Source organism: Mus musculus, chromosome 10, assembly GCF_000001635.26.
Source record: "Mus musculus strain C57BL/6J chromosome 10, GRCm38.p6 C57BL/6J".
Taxonomy (NCBI): Eukaryota; Metazoa; Chordata; class Mammalia; order Rodentia; family Muridae; genus Mus; species Mus musculus.
In genome coordinates, this window is record NC_000076.6 from 128,303,038 (window position 1) to 128,329,147 (window position 26,110).

Here is a 26,110-nt window from a genome sequence, read left to right on the forward strand (position 1 = left end):
TAGCCTCTGGCGCCCCTTTAGTCTAGTTCTTATTCAGGGAGCGTAAAAGCTTGGCTTCAAAGTCTAAAGTTAATTTTGCTTAACAAAGCCTGAGAGCGAAGGGATTACTTTTCGTAACACCAAATAGATCCGCGCCTGATTCAGTTTGTCCCCGGTGGCATTCCGTAACCTTGTTTTGGCGGAGGCTACGTCACTCTCCTTCTCAGGCGCTGCCTGTACCTGGCTTTTTCTGATTGGCTGGGATGAGCCCGTGGCCCCCGCTGATTGGAAGCGATGGCTGCCAATCCACCGTCCGTCTTGCTTGGGTTAGGTTGAGCTAGAGGCGGGGGAGTAGTAGGGAAACTGGAATTTCCCGCGGAGCTGACGGCGCTTTCTCTACCCCCTACTCGTTTGAATTCCACGCGCTCCAAAATATCCGCCATGGAGAAATCTTGGTAATGACCCATTCCCCGTAAGCATCCCAGGAACACGTCTTGACCTTTGCCCTAATCCTTCCCCTCCCGTCCCCTGCGCTGGGGGAGAATTCTGGGTAACCAGTTTCTCTGGTTCGCTCAAAGAATTCTGGGTAGCTATCCGTTTCCATTACTTCCCCCTTACCCCCGCCCCGTTTGTGGGTAACTGGCCGTTCTTGTTACCCACCCCCTGGAGAATGCTGGGTAACCACTGTAAAGGATTCTGGGAAACTGGCTTGTCTTGCCCCCTTCACCGCCCAGCCCCTTTGTCTCATGTCCAATTCTAAGAAACAAGCATTTCAGAGCTCTCCCCCGAACTCCAGCCCCTATCAAACCCGCTCCCTTCACCTTGTGGTTCAGGAGAAAGGGAAGTCAAGAGTTAGATCATTTGGTGGGCTGGCAGGGAACTTAGGAAGTTTAGAGGTGCAGAGTAAGGGACACTGTCATGCCACTCACAGTACAGCGTTGCCCTTGTCCTCTTCATGCATGCTTCCGTCTTTGCCTGGCAGTCTCATCCCCTCTGCCTACCTGATTGTCCTGTCCACATAGAAGATACTTCCAGTACCTAGGCCTATCCCTGACTGCGCTGCCTCTTTCCCTTGCAGGCCAGAATGTCCATTCTAGGTTCACTGGTGCTGTCCTCCTGAAGGCTGGGTCACTTGTCTGTAGGAAGCGTGGCAAGGGAGGGTGTGACTCCGGTCTGACCAGCGGCCACTATCGTCATGAACTTTGAGGGTCTGGATCCTGGACTGGCCGAATTTTCCCCAGCTATGCATTCTACCCTGGACCCAGTCCTGGATGCCCACCTGAATCCAAGTTTGCTACAGAATGTGGAGCTAGACCCAGAGGGAGTGGCCTTGGAGGCTCTTCCTGTCCAGGAGTCAGTGCACATAATGGAAGGTGTCTACTCTGAGTTGCACAGCGTGGTGGCTGAAGTGGGAGTGCCTGTGTCTGTCTCCCACTTTGATTTACATGAGGAGATGCTGTGGGTGGGGAGCCATGGGGTAAGAACTATACCCCTTTCTGAAGGCTGAAAGGGTGTATTAGAAATCTTTATCTGGTCTTTGCCCAAGGACAGCTCTTTGCAGGTAGTCAAAACTGAGTTGAACTGATGAGAGTTAGCTGGGTCTTTCAAACCAACAAGGGAGTGGAGAGATTAACTACATATTTAGTTTCATAAGGCATTCCACTCTGTCAGTTCTCCTATCACTACTGTGTTTTTGCGACAACATCTCTCTCTATAGTCCAGGCTGATCTAGAACTCACAGCAGTCCTCCTGCTTTTGCCTCCAAAGTGCTGAGTTTCCTTGTATGTAACCATATCTGACTGTTGTTTATTGTTTTTGTTGTGTTGTTGTTTGTTTATTGTTTTTAAAGACAGGGTCTCTCTATCCCAATCTGGCCTTAAACTTTATGTATAGCCAAGGATCGTCTTGAATGTCTGATCCTCCTGCCTCTATCTCCTGAGCGCTGGGAAGATAGACACCAAACCCATATTCAGTGTATGTTGCTGAGATAAACCCCGAGGCTTTTTGCACAGCAGGCAAGCACTGAACTCACTCCTACAGGTCAAATCCTGGTTTTGTTTTGTTTTGTTTTTTGTTTGTTTTTTGTTTTTCGAGATAGGGTTTCTCTGTGTAGCCCTGGCTGTCCTGGAACTCACTTTGTAGACCAGGCTGGCCTTGAACTCAGAAATCTGCCTGCCTCTGCCTCCCGAGTGCCTGGTTTTGTTTTAAGATAGGGTTTTGCTGTGTAACCCAGGCTGGCCTCAGATTTACAACCCTAACATCATCTCCAGAGTGCTGAGTTTATAGGGGTATCACCAACCAAGCTCAGCCCATGTTTTGATTAACTATATCCATCCCTTAGTTTATAGCCATCCATACTCTTTAATATTTTACCCAATTTAGAATTGGGAATGGGGTCGGGGTTTGAAACAATCTCAGTATGTAGCACCTTCTGATCTGGGACTTACTATGCAGCCTAGGGTGGCTTTGAACTAGGGGCAGCCTTATCTCAACCTCAAAGTGCTAGTGTTTCAGGAATGCACCACACCTCGTTTATAATTGCAGAATGTTTAATGAATGTTTTTGGATACCTATTGGAGTTATTTTGTCTTCTCTTTCTGATTGTTAGTCTTAGCAGTTATCAGTGTTAATTTTCAAGTGTGTAATAATATATGCTATGAGGCCAAATAGTTTTTGTAAGACCTTGGTTTACTTATTTACGATTTCATGGGGGTATGAATTGTTTTTCCATTAGGAGAAATGAACTTTTTCACCGATGTATTCAGTTCAGTAAGTCAGGCATGACTACTGCTGTGCTCGGCACAGGGAACAGAACTGAATGCAGCATAGACCATAGAACAGGCATGGTTGTTCACACCCTATAACCTTGACTTGGAGGCTGAGGCAGAAGGATGGTAAGTTCCAGGCCAGCATGGATTACCATAGTAAGACCATGTTTCAAAAACCAACTGCCACCACCAAAACAGAGGTCTCCCTGCCTTTACATCCTCAATGCTAGACTCTGAGGCATGCGTTGTTGTGCCTAGCTTTGCACTTAAAAAAAAAAAGTATTTGGTGGTGGAAGCTGGAAGGTGGGCACTTATTCAACCTCTTGTCAGCAGAATGAAGTGCACACAACAAAATTGTGGGGGTGTGAATCAGTGATAAGAACTTGCCTGGAATACAAGAGGCCCTGGGATCCAGCCTTAGTATCCTCTTACCCCCAGGCCCTGGGATCCTTTAGTCCATATCTGAAGGCATGGGAAAATTTTGGCTTTTCCAGTGCTTGAGTATTAAGACCAGGACCTTACACATGCAAGGCAGGTGTTTTACAGCTGAGCTGTATCCCCCTCCTTCAGAAACTAGTAGGCCAGCTGTTAGATATCAGAACTTGATTATAAGGCTTAGGTTTGGAATGAGGAGTTAAACAGAATACAACAATCCATGACCAAGGCTGGAAATTGTGGTCTACACCTTTAATCCCAGCACTAGGAAGGCAGAGGCAGGTGGATTTCTGTGAGTTTGAGGCCAGCCTGGTCCGCAAAGTGGGTTCCAGGACAGCCAGGGCTGTCTCAAAAATAAATAATTTTTTAAAAAGAAATGGGATTCAAGGTGTGCACGTGCCTGTAATGTCAATGGGTGAGAAACCAAGGCAGATTGCATAAGGCCCAGGCCAGCCAGTACTATGTAGCAAGAACCTATCTCAAAATTTCAAAGGCTGGGGACTGATCTTAGCCGAGTCTGGCCTAGCATATGTGAGCCCTTAGGTTTGATTCTTAGTACTGAATAAAACAAAAGGAAAACTCAAGTACAAATGTAATTAAAGCAAAACCTTTTGAGAGCAAATGAGGTTATAAGGGAAGAGGTACATGTTTCAAGAGATCCAAAGAGGGGAAGCCGTGGGTAGTGACAGATTTCATCCCACAATGGAGGGCAGAGGCAGGATAGCCATGGCTGCATAGTATGACCCTCTCTCAAACAATGGAGCAAAGAAGGCACACACATGAGGAGTCAGAAGTCCAGAGTGAGTGATGTGCCAGAGCAGGGCGGTGTCTCAGTCTTTGTGTTCTGGCTATAACCATTGACTCCGTATGGATTGCTTATTTGCTGTAGAGCTTAAGATTTAAGCAAATGAAGACTCCAGAGGCAGATGCAGGAGGGTCTCTGAGTTTAAAGCCAACCTAGTCTTTATAGCAAATTCCAGAACAGCCAAGGATACATAAATGTTGCCTCAAAAAGCAACAACAAAAAAAGATTTAACCATGAAGCAAGGTCTGATATCAGCACTTAGGGGGGGCTTAGGCAGGAGGATTGTGTAGCTTTGAGGTAGTCCTGGCGTACAAAGCATTCGCCAGACCACCCTGGACTGTATGAGACTTTTTTTTTTTTTTAAAATAAAAAAGACCAAGAACCAAAAAAAAAAAAAAAAAAAAAACCCACCCAAAAACTTGGCCATGGAACAAGCGGCCAGTGGAGGATCAGCTTTTGTCGCTGGCCTTCTGAAGAAACAGATCTCTAACTGAGGTACTGCCTGTCGTTATGGTCATAGTGAGAATAAAATGAAGGTCTATATAAGTATTCTGTGCTGGGTGAACAAAATACCTTGAGGCTGGAGGAATGGGTTGGATCAGATTAGCTGTTGTCTTCCAGAGGATCCGGGTTAGAGTCTCCGCAACCATGTGGCGGTTCACAGTTGTCTGTAATGCCAGCTCCAGGGAACCTAGTACCCTCTTCCAGCCTCTCTGACACACACACACACACACACACACACACACACAGATTAAAAAAGATAAAAAAAAAATAACATTTAAAAAAAAGTAATTATATAAACCATTTTATTCTCACTATGACCATAATGATAGGTAATGCTTCAGTTAATTAATAATTAAAAATAATACTGATTTGCATGAAAGTAACATAGAGTAATCATTGCTTTATCACTAAGGTTGACTGGTCCCTAGCCATACGCCTCTGTTGTCTAGACAGAAAGGGAGTCTGAGGCGTACTCCATCCTTGGCAAGTGTCTGCCATGCCCCTGCCTCACCCAGGTGTGTTTGCATCCTCCCCAGGGCCATGCCACCTCCTTCTTCGGCCCAGCTCTGGAGCGCTACTCATCCTTTCAGGTCAATGGTGGTGACGACATTCGGCAAATCCAGAGCCTGGAGAACGGTATCCTCTTCCTCACCAAGAACAACCTCAAGTACATGGCCCGTGGAGGGCTCATTATATTTGACTATTTGTAAGTGGCCTTTCAGTTCAGCTGGGAAAGGGGGAAAATGACAGGAAGGCCATAGGATTGTCAGCTGGTGAGCCCCTGGCCTGTCGGCTCTTCTCACGCAGGCTGGATGAAAACGAGGATATGCACAGCGTCCTCCTGACAGACAACAGCACTCTGCTCGTTGGGGGGCTGCAGAACCACGTACTGGAGATTGACCTGAACACTGTCCAGGAGACTCAGAAGGTATGCACTTAGGTCGTGTCCAGGAAAGACCCTTGTGGGACCTGAAGTCATGGTGGGGCTGTGCTTGGGCCGTCGTGTGTCGAGATGTGGATATGACTTCCCTGTTTCTTGGTCATGGGAAATCATCTCATTGGCTTCTCTCTCCAGTATGCAGTCGAGACACCCGGAGTCACCATCATGAGACAGACAAATCGTTTCTTCTTCTGTGGCCACACATCTGGCAAGGTAACCAGATCCCATGTCTCTCCCCACCATAGGCCTGTTTCAGAAGATACTAGGGTCTGCTTTCCCTGTGGATGAAAAGATGAGGGCTGTGAGGAGTTAAGCCATGTCCTGCTTTCTGTGTTGAGATCATCTTGGATCCTGGTGTTTTCTACAGCTGGGTGCCTTGGAGGCAAAAGGATAAAGGAATTCTTTGGGTTGTCCCTTTTTAACTCTTGGCTTCTCTCTCTGCCTTTCTTTGCTCTGACAGTACCCTAGAACCTTGGTCTTCTCTGTCAAGGCTCTTTCAGGGTTAAGTAGGTGGCAGGGTCTCTTCCCTGGCACAGAGGTGGCAGATAACAGGTCTTTTCTTCTTCAGGTTTCCCTGCGAGACCTCCGTAGTTTTAAAGTGGAGCATGAATTTGATGCCTTCTCAGGGAGTCTGTCAGATTTTGATGTTCATGGCAACCTGCTGGCTGCCTGCGGCTTCTCCAGTCGCCTTACCGGCCTGGCCTGTGACCGTTTCCTCAAAGTGTACGATCTGCGCATGATGCGTGCCATCACACCTCTTCAAGTGCACGTGGATCCGGCCTTCTTACGATTCATCCCCACATACACTTCCCGCCTTGCTATCATCTCCCAGTCAGGTATGATGGGCGCAGTACTGGGTATAACAGGTGCAGCACTGGGTAGGACAGGCCCATGAGCAGAGACACAGCTCAGCAAGGGTAACCCCATCTACCTTTCTGTTGGAGAAGGAAGTAACCGTCCACCAGACTACCGTGCTTTCACCTAGGTTTGCTTAGAATGGGCCTAAGGACCACAGAAGACAGTAAAGATCCCAGGCCTGTGATCCCAGCTACTTGAGAGGTTGAAACAGAAAAATGGTGAATTCAAGTCCTGGCTGGGCACCATAGTGATGCCAGGTCTTAAGAAAGAAAAACAGTACAAGCCAGGGCTGCAGCCAGATGACAGAGTGATTGCTCATAAGGTGCCAGGCGCTGTACACCAAATCAGTCTCCTGTACAATAAAACGTAAATCAAAACAAAAAGCATGGGGACTGAGAAAATGGCTCAGTATTCAGAGCATTTTGTAGAGAACCCGAGTTCAGTTGCCGTCACCTACAGTGGGAGGTGTCAGTGGATCTCATGCCCTCTTCTGGACTCTGCAGGGACCTGCATTGGTGTGTATATCCCAACACAGAGCACACATGCAAGTCTTAGCTGGGTGTGGTGGCACGTACCTTTAGTAGCAGCACACAAGAGGCAGAGGCATGTGGATCTCTGAGTTCAAGGCCAGCCTGATCTGCAGAGTTCAGGACAGCCTGATCTACACAGAGAGACCCTGTCTTAAGGGGCCAAGTAGAATGACTGGAGACGTGCCTTTGCGGGGAGTGAAGGGCCTGAGTTGCTCATTTGATTAATGTGTCTCCTGACATTAGAAGAGGGTAAAGGGTTTTTTTTTCCCTTTCACTTTCCAGGGCTCACTGGTCTGTCCCCTTTTCCCTCCTAGGTCAATGCCAGTTTTGTGAACCCACAGGCCTGGCCAACCCAGCCGACATTTTCCATGTGAATCCCGTGGGACCTTTGCTAATGACGTTTGATGTGTCAGCCAGCAAGCAGGCCCTGGCCTTTGGGGATTCTGAGGGCTGCGTGCATCTCTGGACTGATTCCCCTGAGCCGTCCTTCAACCCCTACTCCCGAGAGACTGAGTTTGCCCTGCCCTGTCTTGTGGACTCCTTGCCGCCTCTGGACTGGAGCCAGGATCTGCTGCCGCTTTCCCTCATTCCCGTCCCACTTACCACTGATGCACTGCTCTCTGACTGGCCTGCTGCCAACTCTGCTCCCGCTCCCAGGTTGTACCTCACTGCTGGGTGGAGGGCTCGTGGGGGGAGAGATGGAAGCCTTTGCTAGCCTGGCTATCATTCCATGGCTATAGTTATTTTTTGTCTACCTTAAATGCTTTTTCTAATCCTGAACCCATGGGTTGGGAAGTGCATGGGTGGCTGTCATGGCCCTTCAAGCTAGAACTACACTGGATTATAGGCGAGCACCACCTGTGGATGCAGAAATTCTTCGAACCATGAAGAAAGTGGGCTTCATTGGCTATGCTCCCAACCCTCGCACCAGGCTGCGCAACCAGGTGTGTTCAGAGGCAAGCCTACTGTGTTCTCCTATCTCTTACTAGTGTTTGTTTTGTTTTTAAACAGTAAAGGTTTGGGATGTGTGTGCAGAATTCAAGAAGCTATGCTTGTTATGTCTGATCCATAGAGGACAAGATTTTATCCCTTAGCGTGGTTATTGGGTTGAAAAAAAGACATTAACCCATCAGAAATTGTGTATATCTTTTTGTTAAATACCAAACGAATGTTAGGAGCACTCTGTGCCAGAGCTTTCCAGAGAGGCTAGAGCAGTTAAGATAAGGGTATTGAAAGAGGTGGACAGGGGGACCACGAGTGTGTAGTCTTGGAGGAGGAGGAAGATGCTAAAAATAACAACTGTTAGAGAAGGTCTCAGGAAATATGTGGTGACATTGTAACATTACAACACTTTACGCCTGTCTTATTAGTGTGTGTGTGTGTCTGTGTGAGTGATGTGCATATGAGTGTGTGAGTACAAGAGTATATGAGAGTGTATGTGTGAGTGTGAGTGTGAGAGTGTAAGTGTATGTGAGCCTGTGTGAGAGTGAATGTGAGAGTGTGTGTGTGAGTGTTTGCAAGTGTGTGTGTGTGTGATGTGCGTGAATATGAGTGTATGTGTGTGAGAGTATGTGAGTGCAAGAGTATATGAGAGTATATATGAGAGTGTGTGTGCTTGCAAGTGTGTGTGTTTGCAAGTGTTTGAGTGTGAGACTATATAAGAGAATGTGTGTGTGAGTGTATATATGTGTGAGTGTATGTGTATGTGAGCCTGTGTGAGAGTGAATGTGAGAGTGTATGTGTGAGTGAGTGAGAGTGTGTGAGCATATGTGTGAGTGGTACGTGCGAGTGTAGGCATGAATGTATCACAGGCACATGCGGAAGTCAGAGGATGACTCTTATTAATTGGTTCTCCATCCATCTTGAGATCTAGGAATTGAACTTGGGTTTGAACTCTGCCCCAATTTTATACTTGTGTACAGTGCGATCTGTGTTGCTTTCCTAAGGTAAACCAAAAGCATATTTCTCAGTGTTCTTTCTTTCTTTGTTGGCAGCATTTTGCAGATTTATTTATTGATTATATGTAAGTACACTGTAGCTGTCTTCAGACACACCAGAAGAGGGAGTCAGATCTCGTTAGGGATGGTTGTGAGCCACCATGTGGTTGCTGGGATTTGAACTCAGGACCTTAGGAAGAGCAGTCAGGTGCTCTTACCTGCTGAGCCATCTCACCAGCCCATGTTGGCAGCATTTTGATGGAAGACCTTTTATATGTTTGTAATAGATAAAAATAAAGTAAATGGAAGGGTTGATTTTTTAAAAATTTATTTATTTATTTTATGTGCTCTTACCTGCTGAGCCATCTCACCAGCCCATGTTGGCAGCATATGAGTACACCATTGTTCTCTTCAGACACCCCAGAAGAGGGCATCAGATCTCATTACAGATGGTTGTGAGCCACCATGTGGTTGCTGGGAATTGAACTCAGGACCTTTGGAAGAGCAGTCAGTGCTTTTAACACTGAGCCATCTCTCCAGCCTGGGTTAATGTTTTTTTTTTTTAATCATAAATCATATACAGATTAAACTTAATTGCTTTTCATTAACCAATGTGAATATCTTTCTGTAAGCACAGTTATGTTGAAATAAAGATTTAAAAATAAGAAAAATAAAAGAGTAAAGTAGGCACCGGGTGACATGGCATACACCGGCAACCCTAGCCTTGGGTAGCTGGACAGTTCGAGGGCTTTTTGGGTATATATTGAATTTAAGGCCAGCCTTGGCTACAGGAGACCCTGTCTCAAAAAAATTAAATTAAAAATAAAAATAAATAAAAACAGAGTCAGATGTGATGGCACAGGCCTTTAATTCCACTACTTATAAGGCAAAGGCAGAAGTTCAAGGCTAGCCTGGTCTACATACGGAATTCCAGGCCAACCAGGGCTACATAGTGAGACTGTCTCAGAACAAAACAAAATAAAAAACATCAGAAAGGAAAAAAGAAGGGGAAGCCAAAGATATTAAACAGTCCATTGGAGTTTCTTTCTCTCTTTTTTTTTTTTAAAAAACCCAAAACCCCTAGATTCCCTATCGACTAAAGGAGTCAGACCATGAATTTGACAACTTCAGCCAAGTCACGGAGTCACCGACAGGGCGAGAAGAGGAGCCTCTCCACACAGTTTCTAAGAAATACCGGAAGGTGCTGGGGACACTGAGTCGGGGTCTTGTGGGACTTGTGGGGGAAGGGTATCACGAGGGATTGAATGTGGTCCATAAAGTCTTCCTCCACAGTCTAGACCCAGGAGGCCCTCTGTCCTCATCCTGCTCCAACTGTCTGTGCCTTAGGTAACCATCAAATATTCCAAGCTAGGCCTGGAAGACTTTGACTTCAAACACTACAATAAGACTCTGTTTGCTGGGTTAGAGCCTCACATCCCCAATGCCTACTGTAACTGCATGATCCAGGTAAGGGCAGGCTCTCCATGCCTGAGCCTGCACATGTCTCCTGCTCTCTGTATCCCTCCCCTGCTCTCCCTAGGTCACCTTGGTGCCTCCCCTGGACCTTGGCCTCATCTACTGTGTACCCTCCCTTGTACCACTGTCTTCTCTGTGAGCTCCATTGCTTTACTGGAGTCCCGCTTTGTATCCAGCGCTCACAGATCGCTCCTCCCACCCCCATCTTTCCCCACTCCCAGTTTCCGCACCAGCTCTCCTGCTCACCCCCCCGCCCCTGCCCCTGCACCAGCTCTCCTGCCCCTGCCCGCACCAGTTTTCCTGCTCCCCCTGCCCCACCACCAGCTCTCCTGCTAACCCCTCCAGGTGCTCTATTTCTTGGAGCCTGTTCGCTGTCTGATCCAGAACCACCTTTGCCAAAAGGAGTTCTGCCTAGCGTGCGAGCTCGGCTTCCTCTTCCACATGCTAGACCTCTCTCGTGGCGATCCTTGTCAGGTCAGTCCTCCGAGACCTGGGACACTCAAAATGGCAAGGGACAGAAGGTGGATGGTTGAAAAGGGCACATTTCTGTCAACATAACCCTCTTCTTCCAGGGCAGTAATTTCCTCCGAGCTTTCCGGACCATCCCTGAGGCCTCAGCTCTGGGTCTCATCCTTGCTGACTCAGATGAGGCTTCAGGCAAGGGCAGTCTGGCCCGGCTCATCCAGAGGTGGAACCGCTTCATCCTCACTCAGCTACATCAGGATATGCAGGAGCTGGAAGTGCCCCAGGCTTATCGAGGTGCTGGAGGCAGGTATGGAACTGGACAAGAAGAAAGCCCCCAAAGCCAGCCCCCTGGGACTCAAAGGGTCTTCTAATGCTCGGTGTGTGTGTGTGTGTGTGTGTGTGTGTGTGTGTGTGTGTGTGTGTGTGTTGCCCTCACCTCTCTCAGCAGTTTCTGCTCATCAGGAGACTCCATCATTGGGCAGCTGTTCAGTTGTGAGATGGAGAACTGCAGTCTTTGCCGCTGCGGCAGCGAGACTGTGCGGGCCTCGTCCACCCTACTCTTCACACTCTCCTACCCTGAGGGTAGCATCTGTGGTATACCCTGCACCTGGGTTGGGAGGCTCCCTCAGATAACTTGTAACACCACAGAGGGGTCTTGGGGGGACCGTGGGTAGAGGAGGGAGCCTGGAGTGAAGTGTCAAGTTTCCCCTCAGATAAAACCGGGAAGAACTATGACTTTGCTCAGGTGCTGAAGCGAAGTATCTGCCTGGAGCAGAACACACAGGCCTGGTGTGACAACTGTGAGAAGTACCAGCCCACAGTGAGTAAGCTGGGGTTCTGCTTCTTTGAGGACTCATGCATGGTGGCCTGCCAGTGTTAGCACGGCTTTCCAGGGGCGTACGGGGAGAGGGAAGAACTCCACCTTTACAGATCCTGTCTTGGCTTCTTGCTTTTTCTGTAGACAATGCCATTTCTTGTTTCCTTCTCTCAGATTCAGACCAGAAACATCCGACATCTGCCAGATATTCTTGTCATTAACTGTGAAGTGAATAGCTCAAAAGAGGCTGATTTCTGGAGACTGCAAGCTGAGGTAGTGACCATGATTGGAAGCAGGTCTTCCCATGACTCCTTTGTCTTTATATCTTGCTTTACCTGGGTATATGAATATGTTCTTTCCTTTGTGTTCAGGTTGCCTTCAAAATAGCGGTGAAAAAGTACGGCGGGGAAATGAAGAGCAAAGAGTTTGCTTTAGCTGATCGGTGGGTGCATCTTAGAGTGGTCAGACGGTGGAGCTACTTGCTGGTCTCTCTCTCCACTGGTTCCATATCTTGAGAGCACATTTCCACTTCTTCTGTCCTAATAGGAAGGAACTGAGGAGTCCAGAGGGCTTTCTGTGTTCCTCCATCGAGGAGCTGAAGAATGTCTGGCTTCCATTTTCCATCCGCATGAAGATGACCAAGAACAAAGGACTGGATGTTTGCAACTGGGCTGACGAGCATGAGGTGCAGGCAGTTGAAAAGTGGGAAGAAGAGAGGGACTGAGGGAGCGAAGGTGGGCGGAAGGTGAGGCAGGGCAGGGGATGGAGGAACTTAGAGGATCAAGGAAAGGAATAAAACGTACGCTTACCAGTTCTGGGGTTGTCTAGAATAATTCAGTTTAGAGTTGGGAAGTCATAGGTGGGCTAAAATGGAGATACCCTACCCTCTGCCCTTTATCCCCATCCCCCATCCCACAACCCATCCTTAAACTTAGCTTAGCAGCCTGGGTGCCCCCTCACAGTGGGGTCCGGCCAGGGCAGAGGAGGAGCTTGGTGTCTATGTATATGACCTGATGGCTACTGTGGTACACATCCTGGACTCACGAACAGGCGGCAGCTTGGTGGCTCACATCAAAGTCGGTGAGACCTACCACCAGCGCAAGGAGGTGAGTGAAATGACACAGGGAAGAGGTGGCTGCAGTACAGTCCCAGGCTGTCCCCGAGCTCCTGGCCAGGAGACAGATAGCTCTCACTTGACTTCAGCCTGGCTCTGTACTTGTGCAGGGCGTGACTCATCAGCAGTGGTATCTCTTCAATGACTTCCTTATTGAACCTATTGATAAGGTAAGTCAAATGTGTTCTGTTCCCCATATTATTTTGGGGAGGTTCAGAGTGGGTGTTGCTGTGTGACTTAGGTTCGTGAATTCACTGTGTAGCCTGGGGTACCCTTGACCTCGTGATCTGTCTGCCTCAGCCTCTAGAGTGCCATGACTGCAGGTGTAATTACAGCCCATTTCCCCTTCATCTGCCTCTCCGTTAGTGTTCTTATTCTTGGGCTCTCCTATAGAATGCCGGGAAGGGTCATGATGAATCTAGAGAGGCTTTTCGAATAAATGGCATCAGAAGACATATATATATATATATATATATATATATGTATGTATGTATGTATGTATGTATGTATGTATGTATAGCTGGGCAGTGGTGGCGCACGCCTTTAATCCCAGCACTCAGGAGGCAGAGGCAGGCGGATTTCTGTGTTCGAGGCCAGCCTGGTCTACAGATCGAGTTCCAGGACAGCCAGGGCTACACAGAGAAACCCTGTCTCCAAAAACCAGACTGAGGCAGTGCTCAGAATTAAACCCAGAGCCTTAGGCACCATAATGCAAGCACACTACCACTGAGCTAACTTCTAGCCCCTGTGTTCTGTCTCCTCTAGTATGAAGCCGTGCAGTTTGACATGAATTGGAAAGTACCTGCTATCCTGTATTATGTCAAAAGGAATCTCAATTCCAGATACAATCTGAATAGTAAGTGACACGGAGTGGCCCAAAGGCTTAGGCAGCCTATGGTCTCAGGAGAGAGCCTGGGGGGTGGATACCTTAGTAGTAGTATTCAGGATTGGTAGCTGGAGCTAACTCTTCTAAAGATACTAAAGAAATTCCTGCTGATCAGATCTTAAGTTTGGAAGCTGGCTAGGGATGGTAGCTTACACCTGTAATCCCAATACTCACAAAAGGCTGTGGCAGGAGGATTGTTATGAGTTCATGACCTGGACTATACAGTTAGTTCAAGGCCTACCTGGGCTATAGAGTAAGAACCACTTCAAAACAACAAAACAAAATTAATTTTGTAGTTGGAAATTGCGAGGGTGGCGTGAAGGACACTAGATAAGAGTGGCTTAGGTTAAACTTTTGATTCTGAACATTCCTATCTTCTTTTGTAGTGGTCTGAATGAGAATGGCCACCATAGGATAGCCTTCTTTTCAGATGGCACTTATTGTTGCTTATTTATTGTTATTATTGTGTGTAGAGACCAAGGGACAACTTTGTAACACCAGCTCTCCCCTTCTCTGTGTATGCTCAGATTGTCAGACTAGCAGAGCAAGCTGCCCCATTCCAGTCATTGCCATCACATGACTGTCTCTTCTCAGGGGCATGAGTTCCTTCAGGGGTACCAACTTGGTACCTTTAAACAATAGTTTCTCTGAAGCTTGTTTTTTTTCTGGATTTTGTAGCTAAGGTCCAAACTGAAAATTTTATTCTGTCATTCCCACTATTTCTGTCTTTTTCTTGGTCTGTTTCTTGATAATTTTATAATTTCATCTATTGTATTACCAGGTACAGTCTCCTTTTAATTTTTTTGTTAGAGTTTAATTTACTCAGTGTGTGTGCATTAGCATGTGTACCACAGCAGAATGTAGACATGAGGAGTTTGTGGGAGTAGGTCCTTTCCTTCTTCCATGTGGATTCTGGGGGTCAACTTCAGGCTGTAGACTTGGCCACCCAGGTACACTCCTTGTCCCCAAATGCTTTGTTTATCAGGAGATCACAGTATAGACGGAGAGCCTCTGAGCAGCCATCCTGGGGTCTTCCCCTAGCCTTTTCTCTAGCCCCAGTCTTCTCTGTATTCCCTTTCCAGTCAAGAACCCCATTGAGGCCAGTGTGCTGCTGGCAGAAGCCTCGCTGGCACGGAAGCAACGGAAAACACACACGACCTTTATTCCATTGATGCTGAATGAGATGCCACAGGTCGGGGACCTGGTGGGCCTGGATGCCGAGTTTGTCACTCTTAATGAGGTAACTAGGGCCAAAAGATGGGACCTGAATGGGGACAGAACTCTGGGGATATTAGGAATTGTGTTTCTCTGGTGTCCACATTAACCTTTGTGACATAGGAAGAAGCAGAGTTACGCAGTGATGGTACCAAGTCCACCATTAAGCCAAGCCAGATGTCAGTAGCAAGGATCACCTGTGTTCGGGGCCAAGGGCCTAACGAGGGCATCCCCTTCATTGATGACTACATCTCCACGCAGGAGCAGGTGAGAAGATATGAGGGGCATTGAAGTCAACCCTGTGCTTCCATAGAGTGCTTAAGAACCCTAAGAAGAGTGACTGGAAGAGACCACACCTTCTCCAGCCCAGAGATTTGTCTTTTTCTCTACTCCTAGGTAGTAGATTACTTGACTCAGTACTCGGGGATAAAGCCAGGAGACCTTGATGCCAAAATCTCCTCAAAGCACCTCACAACCCTCAAGTCTACCTACTTAAAGCTTCGCTTTCTCATTGATATTGGAGTCAAGTTTGTGGGTCATGGTCTGCAGAAGGACTTCCGGGTCATCAACCTCATGGTTCGGGCAGGGCTTATTTCAGAGTGTGTTTTTTGTTGTTGTTGTCTTCCTTTGTTTCTTGTTTGGGTTTTGTTGTTGTTGTTGTTTTGACACAATGTCTCACTAAGCAGCTCTGGCTGCCCTGTAACTAGTTAAGTTAAGCAGACCGGCTTTGAACTCACAGAGGTTCGCCTGCCTCCTCCTGAGTGTTAGAACTGAAGGTGTATATTACCATCCCTAGCACCCCCCTCCCTCTAATATACAGCCTTCTTCCAACCCAACTTGCTCCGACCATCTTCATTCACTCACCATACTTTAAAAAACAAAATTAAGTTTATTTGGTGTGTGTGCGCTCATACACACCTCCTCCTGCAAGTACTGAGTTACACGTGTAGAGGTCAAAGATCAGCTTGTGCACGTCAACTCTCTCCTTCCATCTCGTGGGTCCTGGGAACTGAAGTAAGGTTGTCAGGCTTGGTGGCAAATGCCTTTACCTGCTGAGCCACCTTGCTGACCTCGGAGTTACTCTTCTGGCTGACTACTCAGGGCATATATCTGAATTCAGAGAATGGGAGGTTCTGGATCATCTGTCTCAAGGCTTCTTTTCTTCTGGTCCCTGCTAGGTGCCCAAGGACCAAGTTCTTGACACAGTCTACCTGTTCCACATGCCCCGAAAACGAATGATTTCCCTACGATTCCTGGCCTGGTATTTTCTAGGTGAGTTGCTCTACCTTGTGCGCCCTACAGTAAGAACTGATTACAAGCAGAAAACATTCAGGGTGGAGACAGGGTAGATGGCTCAGAGGTGCTTGCTTGTTTCTTGTTTGGGGTTTTGTTTTTGTTTTTGTTTTGACACAGTGTCTCACTAAGTAGCTCTGGCTGCCCTGTAACTAGTTATGTTGAGCACTGGCTGCTCTTCCAGAGGTCCTGAGTTCAATTCCCAGCAACCACATGGTGGCTCACAACCATCTGTAATGGGATCCCATGCCCTCTTCTGGTGCGTCTGAAGAGAGAGACAGTGTTTTACTCACATAAAACAAACAAATAAATCTTAAAAGAAAACATCAGGGGCAGGGGATACAGCTCAGCTGGTAGAGTCCTTGTTGAGAGCTCAGCACCACATGGAAGTGGACACAGGCGGCAGGCCTGCCTAGAGTCACAACTCAGGAGACACAGAAGAAACAGAACTTTAAGGTTAGTCTCAGTACATAATGAGTTCAAGGCCAGCCTGGGCTACAAAAGGCCATTTTTGCTTTTAAAAAGGAGAGTAGAAAGCACCAGGAGGCGACACTTTCAGGTCTGTAAGTTTGAAGCCAGTCTGGGCAGTAGAGGAGATACTGTCTTAACAACGATAGCAAAAAGCTACAACAATCTCTCAGGAGGCAGAGGCAGGTGGATGTCTGAATTCGAGGCCAGTCTGGTCTACAGTCTCAGTTCCAGGACAGCCAGGGCTACACAAAGAAACCCTGTCTTCAAACAAACAAAAAATCTACAAGAACAACAAAACAGGAATCATTTTAGAATAAAGAATAGTTATTTCTCAAGTTAGAATTACCATTTTTTTCAGCTAATGGTTTTAGTTAGATCTATCACTAATTTAAGAAGACGTTTTCTGGGTCTGACGAGTTGGCTTAGAGCACCTACCACTGCTCTTGCAGAGGGCCCAGGATCAAGCCCCAGTGCTTAACATGATAGCTCACAACCGCTCACAACCGTGTGTAACCTCAGTTCAGGCAATCTGACACCATCTTTTGACCTTCATGGTCACCATGCACACCCATACATAGACCACGCAGGCAAAACAGTCAGTAAACATAAAATAAGAAAAGATGTTTCTAGGAGACTGCGTGGGAGTGTTGTGGGTGCCAGGATAGAGATGGGGTGCCTGCCGCCTTTGTGAGTTCCTTAAGTATCGGTGTACCCCAGACCTGAAGATTCAAGGTGAGACCCATGACAGCATTGAGGATGCCCGCACAGCCCTTCAACTCTACCGGAAGTATCTGGAGCTGAGCAAGAACGGCACCGAGCCCGAGTCCTTCCACAAGGTGCTCAAGGGTCTCTATGAGAAGGGCCGAAAGATGGACTGGAAGGTGCCTGAGCCTGAAAGCCAGACAAGTCCCAAGAGTAAGGCTGGGCTGAGGCGAGGGAAACTGGGCTGGGTAGGTGTTGCTGGCATATGTCGAGCTTGTATACCACCACCTCAGATTATAATACCCCTACCTGCTCCTGAAGTGTCTGACAGTTCACACATCACTCAGTGTTTCCAATAGTCAGTGAGAGAGACACTGGTGTAGCCGCTTGCTCAGGGAAATGTCCATGCCTTGCCCTACTTCCCTCATGCTCTTTCTGTATAGTGAGTGTCCTGGTGCCTCCTCTGCTCACCCTGGTCTCCGTGATTCTGTCTCCTAACAGATGCAGCTGTCTTCTCAGTGCTGGCACTGTGAGCTGCCTTCCCTTTCAGTGCTGTCCCCAGAACTGAGAGGTGGCTTCTCAAGTCGGCTTTACCCTGTCCACTTCCAGAACTGGATCTGCTCAGGGTCTACAGATGGTGCTATTAATAGAACTGGAAAGCAGCAAAATTGTTGCAAAGGTTCTAGCTGCCAGATTCCCCCTTTATCCTCTGCAAAACAGTGGGCCAGAAACAAAGCCTAAAGTGACCCAGGTGGAGTGATTGGTGTTCGTAATAAATATCCTGGGCAACTGATATCTGTACAAAAGAGCTCTAGAACCAGAACTCTCAGTTCCCAGTCTGCTAGAGAACTGAAGTCCTGGACAGTCACAGGGTACAGAGACCCAGGCAGCTCCAGCATCTAGCTGCTTGAGAGACGGTGGCTGGGTGGACCAGCTTGTAGAGTCTCAATGGGCCAATCAAACCGGTGTGCAGGAAGCTGAGCTACTGGCTTCATTCCTGACCACAGCTGAGAAGTATCTGTCTTCCATACATTCTATCTCGAGTTTTGTTTTATTTTTTAAAAATTTTGCTTAAAACAGCATGTTTTATAAAATAAAAGTATTTTTATCTCATTAGAAAACCGCTAGTGTGGGATTCTTTGGCTTCTTTCTTTCTTTGATTTGACTTCACCAAACAATGAGAAAATGAAAACTGTGTTTTCAGATCCACACCTAGAAATGAAGATTCTGAGTCCCAGAATGAATGGATCCAGGAGGAACATAGTTTTTTTGTTTTTTTGTTTGTTTGGTTGGTTTTTGGTTTGTTTTTTGAGACAGGGTTTCTCTGTAGCCCTGGCTGTCCTGGAACTCACTTTGTAGACTAGGCTGGCCTCGAGAACTCAGAAATCCGCCTGCCTCTGCCTCTCAAGTGCTGGGATTAAAGGCATGCGCCACCATGCCGGGCACCAGGAGGAACATAATTGTTCTTCCCCTGGACGGTGTTCGGTCTTTGCTGTAGTTGCCTAGCACCCTAAATACATAAAGCGATCACAAATCCCAGTTTATCTCAAGACCTTAAGGCGTGGTGTCAACCTGTTATCCTAACAGCGGAGCAGTTGAGAACCACAGTCCCCAACCAGCCTGCGATGGGGAGTTGAGTTCAAGGCATCCTGGGCTACATAGCAAGACACTGCTTCACTCATGACAGTACCTGCGGTGTGCCGAAAATTCAGAGAGGAATTGCTCTATTCACAGCGTGAGAGCTAAGAAGAATATTGACCGTAATATAACCCACACCCCCATCCTCAGAGGATAAATTAAGAGAAATCTCCAAGAACCTGCCTGAAAAGGCAGATAATACCAAAAATGATATTACCCAATACATACCTAATGACGATCATTTATTAATTTGGTACAAGAAGGAAGTTGTTTTAAAAACTAGTTTTTTTGTTTGTTTGTTTGTTTTTTTTTTAAGAAAGAAAAAGACCTGTAGCTACTGGCAGAGTGGTACTGCAGTGCTTCCTGGGAAATGTAGTTTGCTGTATCATGAAATCTTTGTGCATTGAAACCTAGGCTTCTCTCCCACTACTAATTGCATCTGTTTGCAAGTCCTAGCCCACCTGGACTGATGCAATTTCCCCAGGCACCCCATGCGCTCGGTCCTCACTGTAAGCTAGGCTACCTTTGTTCTTTGGTTGGTCACGTGAACCAATTCGCCACGCAAGTCTGGGTCCTCAAGTCTTCCAAGGGGTCCTCGCTGCCTCGGAGGCGCTCCTAAAGCTGCCTGCTCGCGCGAGAGTTTGGAGGGGCGGGCTTAGGGTCAGTTTCGGTGGGGGGCTCGCACGGGACCCTCAGATCTCCGCTTAGGTGCCTAGTTAAGTGCGGGAAGCTGGGCCAGGCGGTCACTGGCCACCCTGAACCTGGCGGGAGCCGGAGCGCTCTGGAGAAGCCGGGACAGCCCCGTTTTTCCCAGCCAGCTGCTAGGGTTGGGACCCACAGAAAACAAAGTGAGAGTCCGGCTGCTTTCCAGAGCCTGGGCCACGGCGGCGGCCGTGGGAGCAGAGGTGGGACAGATGCGAGCGTCAGAGGCTGTGGGCGCACTGAGGTTGGGAATGGACCCGAGCAAAGCGATGGCGGAGTCCTTACAAAAGGGGCTGGTCTGTCTGCACGGGAGCTACTTACATTCTAGAGATGGGGATTCCGGAACCCTTGGTGCTAGGTCCACATAGGCCCTGGTTATGGAGTGTGCTCGCTGGCTTCATGGCCTGACTGGTTCCTTGCTGGCAGCTCCTTTCTGCCCGTCATTCTCACGTAATCGATAACCTCCATCTCAAAGCTACTGCATAGCTCTGTGAGTCCTCAGTGTCCTCAAAGTATCAAAACCCAGGCCCTCACCTGTGGAGGACATAGTTTCTGGATCTGAGTCCCAGTCCCGAGCTCTCACTCCCTATTCCCCCATCCCGAACTCCGGTCCCTCGGGTGTTTGTAACGAGGTTTTTTCCTGGAAAACAATCCGAATCACACCAAGGCCTCTGAAGGCCTTGGAATGAGGGGTGACGGTCATGGGGGAAATGGATCGCTCTCCTCACACCTGTGTTTCATTTTCATACAAATCCAGGTGGAGCGACCCTGTTACACTAAAGATGAAAGGCTGGGGTTGGCTAGCCCTACTTTTGGGGGTCCTGCTGGGAACTGCCTGGGCTCGAAGGAGCCAAGATCTACACTGTGGAGGTAAAAGCACGAAGACCAGTGGAGAAGTGGGAGGAAGATGACCCGTGGGAGTCATGAGATCCAAAGCTTGGAACAAGGATGGATAGAAAAACCCTCATTCCCCTCACCATCCCCACTCCCTGTTCTCTTCCCTGACACCAGCTTGCAGGGCTCTGGTGGATGAATTAGAGTGGGAAATTGCCCGCGTGGACCCCAAGAAGACCATTCAGATGGGATCCTTCCGAATCAATCCAGATGGCAGCCAGTCAGTTGTGGAGGTAATTTACTATCCCTCAAATAAAGTAGCTCACTCGGGCTTAGAGTATGAACTTGTTCGAAGAGAAGAAAGCAGGAAGTCATTCGACCTGTAATGATAATGATCTCAACCCTCAGAGGCGGGACCAGAAGGATCTTTCTGAGTTCTAGTTCTGGTCTACCCCATAGAATTAGGTACTGTCTTCGAAAAGAAAAGAAACAGCCTGGTGTGATGGTACATATCATTAATCCCAGCAGAGGCAGGCTGATCTTGAATTTGAGGCCAGCCTGGTCTACAAAGAGAGTTCCAGGACAGCCAAGGCTGTTATAGAGAGAAACCCTATCTCAAAAAACCAACCAAACAAACAAACAACCAAGGAGCCAGAACATTGATTGTGTATCAGAAGGACTGGGCTCTAAGCCACTTATGGTATTTGCATGCCTGTAATCCTAGTACACAAACAGCAGAGCAGTTGGGTTCTGCCTATCTGGAAGAGCCTGGAAAGTTATAACCACGTATTTCTTTGCCCCAAACCTCAATTAATTGTTTCTGCTGTAGAAGTTAGGTCTTGATTAGTCTGTTTCTCCTCATCCCCAGTCCGCATGTCTCTTGTTTCACTATAGCAGTATTGTATATATACATTTATTTAAAAAAAGAATAAGAGGTCTTGTCCAGCTGGGAATGTAGCTCAGTTGATAGAGTGCTAGCCTCGCATGCACAGAACCCTGTGTTTGGCCCTTAACATCCCATAAACCCAGCATACTGGTACACTCCTGTGATGCCTGCCCTCAAAGTCTTCCCTGGAGCTAGAGAGATGGTTCCGTGGTTAGGAGAACATGCTGCTGTTGCAGAGGACTTGGCTCAGATTCTAGCACCCATGTAGTGGCTCATAACTCATTCTGGGGAATCAAACATTTCCTTCCGGTGTCTGTGATCACCAGGCATGTATACATGCAAGCAAACACTCGTGCATAAAATAAAAATAAATCATTTTTTTAAAAAAAGTCTTTGTATTCAAGAAATTTATATTAGCTAGAAGCATAAGTTAAAGCTATACCTAGTAAGAAATATGCAAGGAAATTTATTTTAATGATTGATTTATTTTTACTTTATGTGGATTGGTGTTTTGCCTGAATCCATGTCTGTGTGAGGGTGGAGTTAAAAACAGTTGTGAGGGCTGGTGAGATGGCTCAGTGGGTAAGAGCACCCAACTGCTCTTCCAAAGGTCCGGAGTTCAAATCCCAGCAACCACATGGTGGCTCACAACCATCCATAACGAGATCTGACTCCCTCTTCTGGAGTGTCTGAAGACAGCTACAGTGTACTTACATATAATAAATAAATAAATCTTAAAAAAAAAAAAAAAAGCCAGGCGTGGTGGCGCACGCCTTTAATCCCAGCACTCGGGAGGCAGAGGCAGGCGGATTTCTGAGTTCGAGGCCAGCCTGGTCTACAGAGTGAGTTCCAGGACAGCCAGAGCTACACAGAGAAACCCTGTCTCGAAAAACCAAAAAAAAAAAAAAAAACAGTTGTGAGCTGCCATGTGTAAACCCAGACCCCTGGGAAATCAGCCAGTGTTCCCTAAACACTGAGCCATCTCTCCAGTCCCATCAAGGAAACATTTCTGTGACGCATGTTGGTGTGCTGTCATCGAAACCTATACCCCCTCTTTACATTTTTGTTTGGTTGGTTTTTTATTTTATTTCCAAGACTCTGCAGCCCTGGGTGTTCCAAGGAGCTCACTATGTAGAACAGGCTGGCCTTGAACTTACAGACATCTGCCTACCTCTGCCTCCTGGGTACTGGAATTAAAGGTGACAATATATCTGGCTTTTAATGTTATTTTAATAAATAATAAATATCTATGTCCACAAAAAAAAAACTAAACAAGTTCACGGGGGGAAAAAAACCATAGTTCATTATAGTTGATCAAAGTGGTTTTTGCCTATAATTCGGAGCTAAGGATATTGGTGCGTGTTTTATAATCAGGCAAAATAGGATTGTACATTTGCCTGGAGTGCAGGTTGTGAGTTACGCTGTGCACTGCTGGTTCTTGGAAGTTAATAGGGATTCTCGGGGACACAGATTGGGAGTTGGGGGTAGATTTCTATGAGTTCAAGGCCAGCCTGGTCTACATAGTTGCAGGCCACCAACCAAGGCTACAGGGTGAGACCCTGTTCCAAAGGATGGGCAAACAAAATGTGCACATTTGAAAGTAACTTGAGAGGAAGAAAGAATGGGCAGATGTCGCCACAGGATATCATTAGGGAAGGTTTCTTTGTTTTTAGAATGAGTTGTTTGAGCTAGATTCGAAAGGAAAGGAAAGAGTTCAAATGAGTAACATCTGAGGTAGAAGGGAGTGACCAAAGGCTGAGTTCATTTCTAGGTACCTTATGCCCGCTCAGAGGCCCACCTCACAGAGTTGCTTGAGGAGGTGTGTGACCGAATGAAGGAGTACGGGGAACAGATTGACCCTTCTACCCACCGCAAGAACTACGTACGCGTCGTGAGCCGGAATGGAGAATCCAGTGAACTAGACTTACAGGGCATCCGAATTGACTCAGATATCAGCGGCACCCTCAAGTTTGCGGTGAGTTACCGCTGTGCCGTGAGTAGCTGTTTCTTGGGAGTTATAGGGATTCCCTGGCACAGGATGGGAGATGGATGCGGAAGTGGTGTTGCCTACTTGTAACCTAAGCACTCCAGGGGCAGCGGTTGGAAGATCAGCTTAAGTTTGAGGCTGGGCCTAGTTCATAGTGAGTTCGAGGCCAGCTGGGCAGATATAGTAAGGCCCTGTCTATAAAATCCCCACCCCCACCCCAAAACCAAGTAGAGAGCTGAGCCAGTGTCTTTGCCCAGCTTGGGATCTGGGTCAATTCTCTGTCTTCTTGGTCCGCAGTGTGAGAGCATTGTGGAAGAATACGAGGATGAGCTTATCGAATTCTTCTCCAGAGAGGCTGACAACGTTAAAGACAAACTTTGCAGTAAGCGGACAGGTGAGCACCCCCGACTTTCCGTCCCACGCTCACAGCCCTGTGTAACTCGGCTTGCGGCCCTGACCCTCGCCACACAGAATGTGTGGCCACACGCTCAGACCTCTGACAGGTGTCCCACACTGCTGGCTTCCATTTCCCTTGGCTTAGGGTTTGGAGTGATTTCTCTCCAGTCTCTGCCTAATAGTTCTCAGAGTATGTGTCTCTGTTACCCTGGGTTCAGGAGAGGGAGCTGTGGGAGGTGGTTGGCCACGGTGATTGTTGGTTGGCGCGGGTGCTTTCTGGTGAGGGGTGTATGTGTGTGTGAGGGTGGCTGTTTCCTTCACACTGTTACGTACTATTTGCAGATCTATGTGACCATGCCCTGCACAGATCTCACGATGAGCTATGAATCACTGGAGCAAGCAGCCTACACCAAACGTGATGGAACACCCCCAGGAGGGGAAGATGGCAGCATTGCCTTTTATATTACGTTTTTATGGAAATGAACTGAAAAAAACTCTTGAAACCGAAAGTACAAACTGTGTTGTCTTTTTTTTTTCTCATTTTGGTTTTTTGAGACAGGTTTTTTCTGTTGTTTTGTTTTTTTGTTTTTTATATAGCCCTGGCCATCCTGGAACTCACTCTGTAGACAAGGCTGGCCTCGAATTCAGAAATCCACCTGCCTCTGCCTCCCTGGTGCTGGGATTAAAGGCAGCGCCACCACTGCCCGGCACTGTGTTGTCTTTTATGCCCAAAGGCAGCCTTTGTACCAGGCTTGAAGGTTGGGGGCTACAGATGGGAAGAAAATGAAGGGATGGGTTGTAATAGCGTACATTTAAAAGGGCCCTGGCCCATTAATTCTCTGTCATGTGGAATTCTGTTCACTTACAAACTGGAGATGAGTATTTATTCAGTGTGTACTTAATGATGTGTTAGCAGCTGTGGTGCTGTGGAGAAAGAGCCTGAATGACAGCACAAGGCGCTGGGAGGTCCCTGTACTCCTGCTGGAAAAACATTGAAGATGGGAACTGATCTGGACGGAAGTAATCGAGCAATCGAGCTGCGTTCTTTTGTTCTTTTCTCTTTTTTTTAAGATTTATTTATTTAACAGGTATGTGAGTTCATGCTCGCTGTCTTCAGACCCACCAGAAGAGGGCATTGCATGCCATCACAGACGGTTGTGAGCCATCATGTGGTTGCTGAGAATTGAACTCGTGGGACCTCTGAAAGAGCAGTCAGTGCTCTTAACCACTGAGCCATCTCGATTTATCATTCTTTTTTACAGGTGAAGAAAATGAGGTCCAGAGAAGCCACAAATTCTAAAGTCTGAATTTAGTAGAAAAACGATCTATAATCTTTCTGTCAAGCTGATCTAAAGTAGTTACAAAGTAGCTTTATTTTAAGAATTATTTTGTTGTTGTTATTATTTTGAGACAGGGTCTTACCAGGTAGCCCTGGGTGGTCCAGAATTCAGTTCACGATATAGACTATGCTACCCTCTAATCCAAAAAGATCTGCCTGCCTCTGCCTCTCCAGAACTGGGATTAAAAGCACATGCTACATACAGCCGGGTGGTGGCGGTGCATGCCTTTAATCCCAGCACTTGGGAGGCAGAGGCAGGCGGATTTCTGAGTTCGAGGCCAGCCTGGTCTACAGATTGAGTTCCAGGACAGCCAGGGCTACACAGAGAAACCCTGTCTCGAAAAACCAAAAAAAAAAAAAAAAAAAACTGAGCCACCTCCAGCCCCTGGAGCATACTTTAAAGAAAAAGGAAAAAAGGGGGTTGTTTGTATATGTATACATGGGCACAAGTCAGAGGACAACTCTATGAGGCCTACTCCTTCCACCTTGGCATTGTTGGGGTCCAGGAGTCACTCCACAACCATATGAACACTGATCTCAGCCAGACAGGGATAGTTTATTGAGCATGTGCCCCAGGACCTGATTGATCAGGGCTGCAGAGCAGACTCAGGAGCTGACTGTGACCCTGAGCGTGGATCCTACAGAGCTTTTAAGTCTGAAACCCACAAACATCTGTGCCGAGTTATCACACCCATCAGGGTTTAGGGATAGGAGACTTCCTTAGGAGCAGGTCTTTGTTGTACATTTATCCTGTTACTATTGGCTGGGGTATTCAACTGTGGTGGAGGACTTGCCTCGCCTAATATTCATGTCTTACCTTGCCAACCAGGATGTCAGTTTCCCATGTACATGTCTGTTTCTGCCAGGCAGAATGTCAGTTCCAAGGAGGTCTTGGGAACTTCAACTTCCCTTGACTCCTATTCAAAATGGAAGCTCTACTCCCAATGGTTTCTTATATTGGAGCAGGTGTCTCTCTTACAGTGGGTTCCAGCTTCTAAAGGGAAGAAACCATAAAAGCTCACACATAGATGCAGGAGGTACAGCTGGGTGGTTGGTTTGGGTCCAAGCTTATTGAGGCTAACTGTACAAAGCAGTTCTACCTGACCCCATTGTGATTGTTAGGGTCTAGGTAA

At 47.3% G+C, this 26,110-nt stretch overlaps 2 protein-coding genes across 20 annotated transcripts; both read left to right on the top strand.

Annotated features, from left to right (window-relative positions):
- The first annotated feature begins 295 nt into the window (after positions 1 to 295).
- On the top strand, positions 296 to 18,321 carry Pan2 (PAN2 poly(A) specific ribonuclease subunit). 17 transcript variants are annotated; one of them, XR_380328.2, is made up of 26 exons: positions 296 to 434; positions 1,058 to 1,456; positions 5,028 to 5,197; positions 5,299 to 5,419; positions 5,567 to 5,644; positions 6,000 to 6,267; positions 7,134 to 7,476; positions 7,667 to 7,763; positions 9,841 to 9,957; positions 10,104 to 10,223; positions 10,578 to 10,706; positions 10,805 to 11,004; positions 11,143 to 11,291; positions 11,411 to 11,517; positions 11,689 to 11,787; positions 11,886 to 11,956; positions 12,061 to 12,199; positions 12,450 to 12,620; positions 12,739 to 12,798; positions 13,394 to 13,484; positions 14,597 to 14,754; positions 14,853 to 14,996; positions 15,126 to 15,328; positions 15,908 to 16,001; positions 17,211 to 17,408; positions 17,697 to 18,311. XR_380328.2 is itself a non-coding variant. In XM_006512985.3 (26 exons), the coding sequence occupies exons 2-26, from the start codon at positions 1,175 to 1,177 to the stop codon at positions 17,726 to 17,728; spliced, it is 3,618 nt and encodes a 1,205-aa protein (XP_006513048.1). In that variant the 5' UTR covers positions 296 to 434; positions 1,058 to 1,174; the 3' UTR covers positions 17,729 to 18,316. The 17 variants fall into 17 exon arrangements, 10 of the variants coding, with proteins under 10 accessions (XP_006513048.1, XP_006513051.1, XP_006513050.1 ...); XR_001779394.2 differs by having other exon boundaries at positions 12,455 to 12,620; positions 15,126 to 15,305; XR_380329.3 differs by having other exon boundaries at positions 12,565 to 12,620; positions 15,126 to 15,305.
- A 799-nt stretch (positions 18,322 to 19,120) lies between these two features.
- Positions 19,121 to 24,150, top strand: Cnpy2 (canopy FGF signaling regulator 2). 3 transcript variants are annotated; one of them, XM_030245184.1, is made up of 6 exons: positions 19,121 to 19,779; positions 20,293 to 20,405; positions 20,547 to 20,662; positions 23,027 to 23,230; positions 23,540 to 23,636; positions 23,981 to 24,150. In XM_030245184.1, exons 1-6 carry the CDS (start codon positions 19,748 to 19,750, stop codon positions 24,022 to 24,024), a joined length of 606 nt encoding a protein of 201 aa, XP_030101044.1. In that variant the 5' UTR covers positions 19,121 to 19,747; the 3' UTR covers positions 24,025 to 24,150. The 3 variants fall into 3 exon arrangements, with proteins under 3 accessions (XP_030101044.1, XP_006513965.1, NP_064337.1); XM_006513902.4 differs by having other exon boundaries at positions 19,121 to 19,493; NM_019953.1 differs by having other exon boundaries at positions 19,422 to 19,738.
- Positions 24,151 to 26,110: the final 1,960 nt, after the last annotated feature.

Coding starts and splice junctions, on each gene's coding strand:
- Cnpy2 (XM_030245184.1), top strand. CDS start 19,748: ATGCGAGCGTCAGAGGCTGTGGGCGCACTGAG. Junction 19,780..20,292: donor GAGGCTGTGGGCGCACTGAG/GTTGGGAATGGA, acceptor ATACAAATCCAG/GTGGAGCGACCCTGTTACAC. Junction 20,663..23,026: donor GCAGCCAGTCAGTTGTGGAG/GTAATTTACTAT, acceptor GTTCATTTCTAG/GTACCTTATGCCCGCTCAGA.
- Pan2 (XM_006512985.3), top strand. CDS start 1,175: ATGAACTTTGAGGGTCTGGATCCTGGACTGGCCGAATTTTCCCCAGCT. Junction 5,420..5,566: donor CTGTCCAGGAGACTCAGAAG/GTATGCACTTAG, acceptor TTCTCTCTCCAG/TATGCAGTCGAGACACCCGG. Junction 11,005..11,142: donor TATCGAGGTGCTGGAGGCAG/GTATGGAACTGG, acceptor CACCTCTCTCAG/CAGTTTCTGCTCATCAGGAG.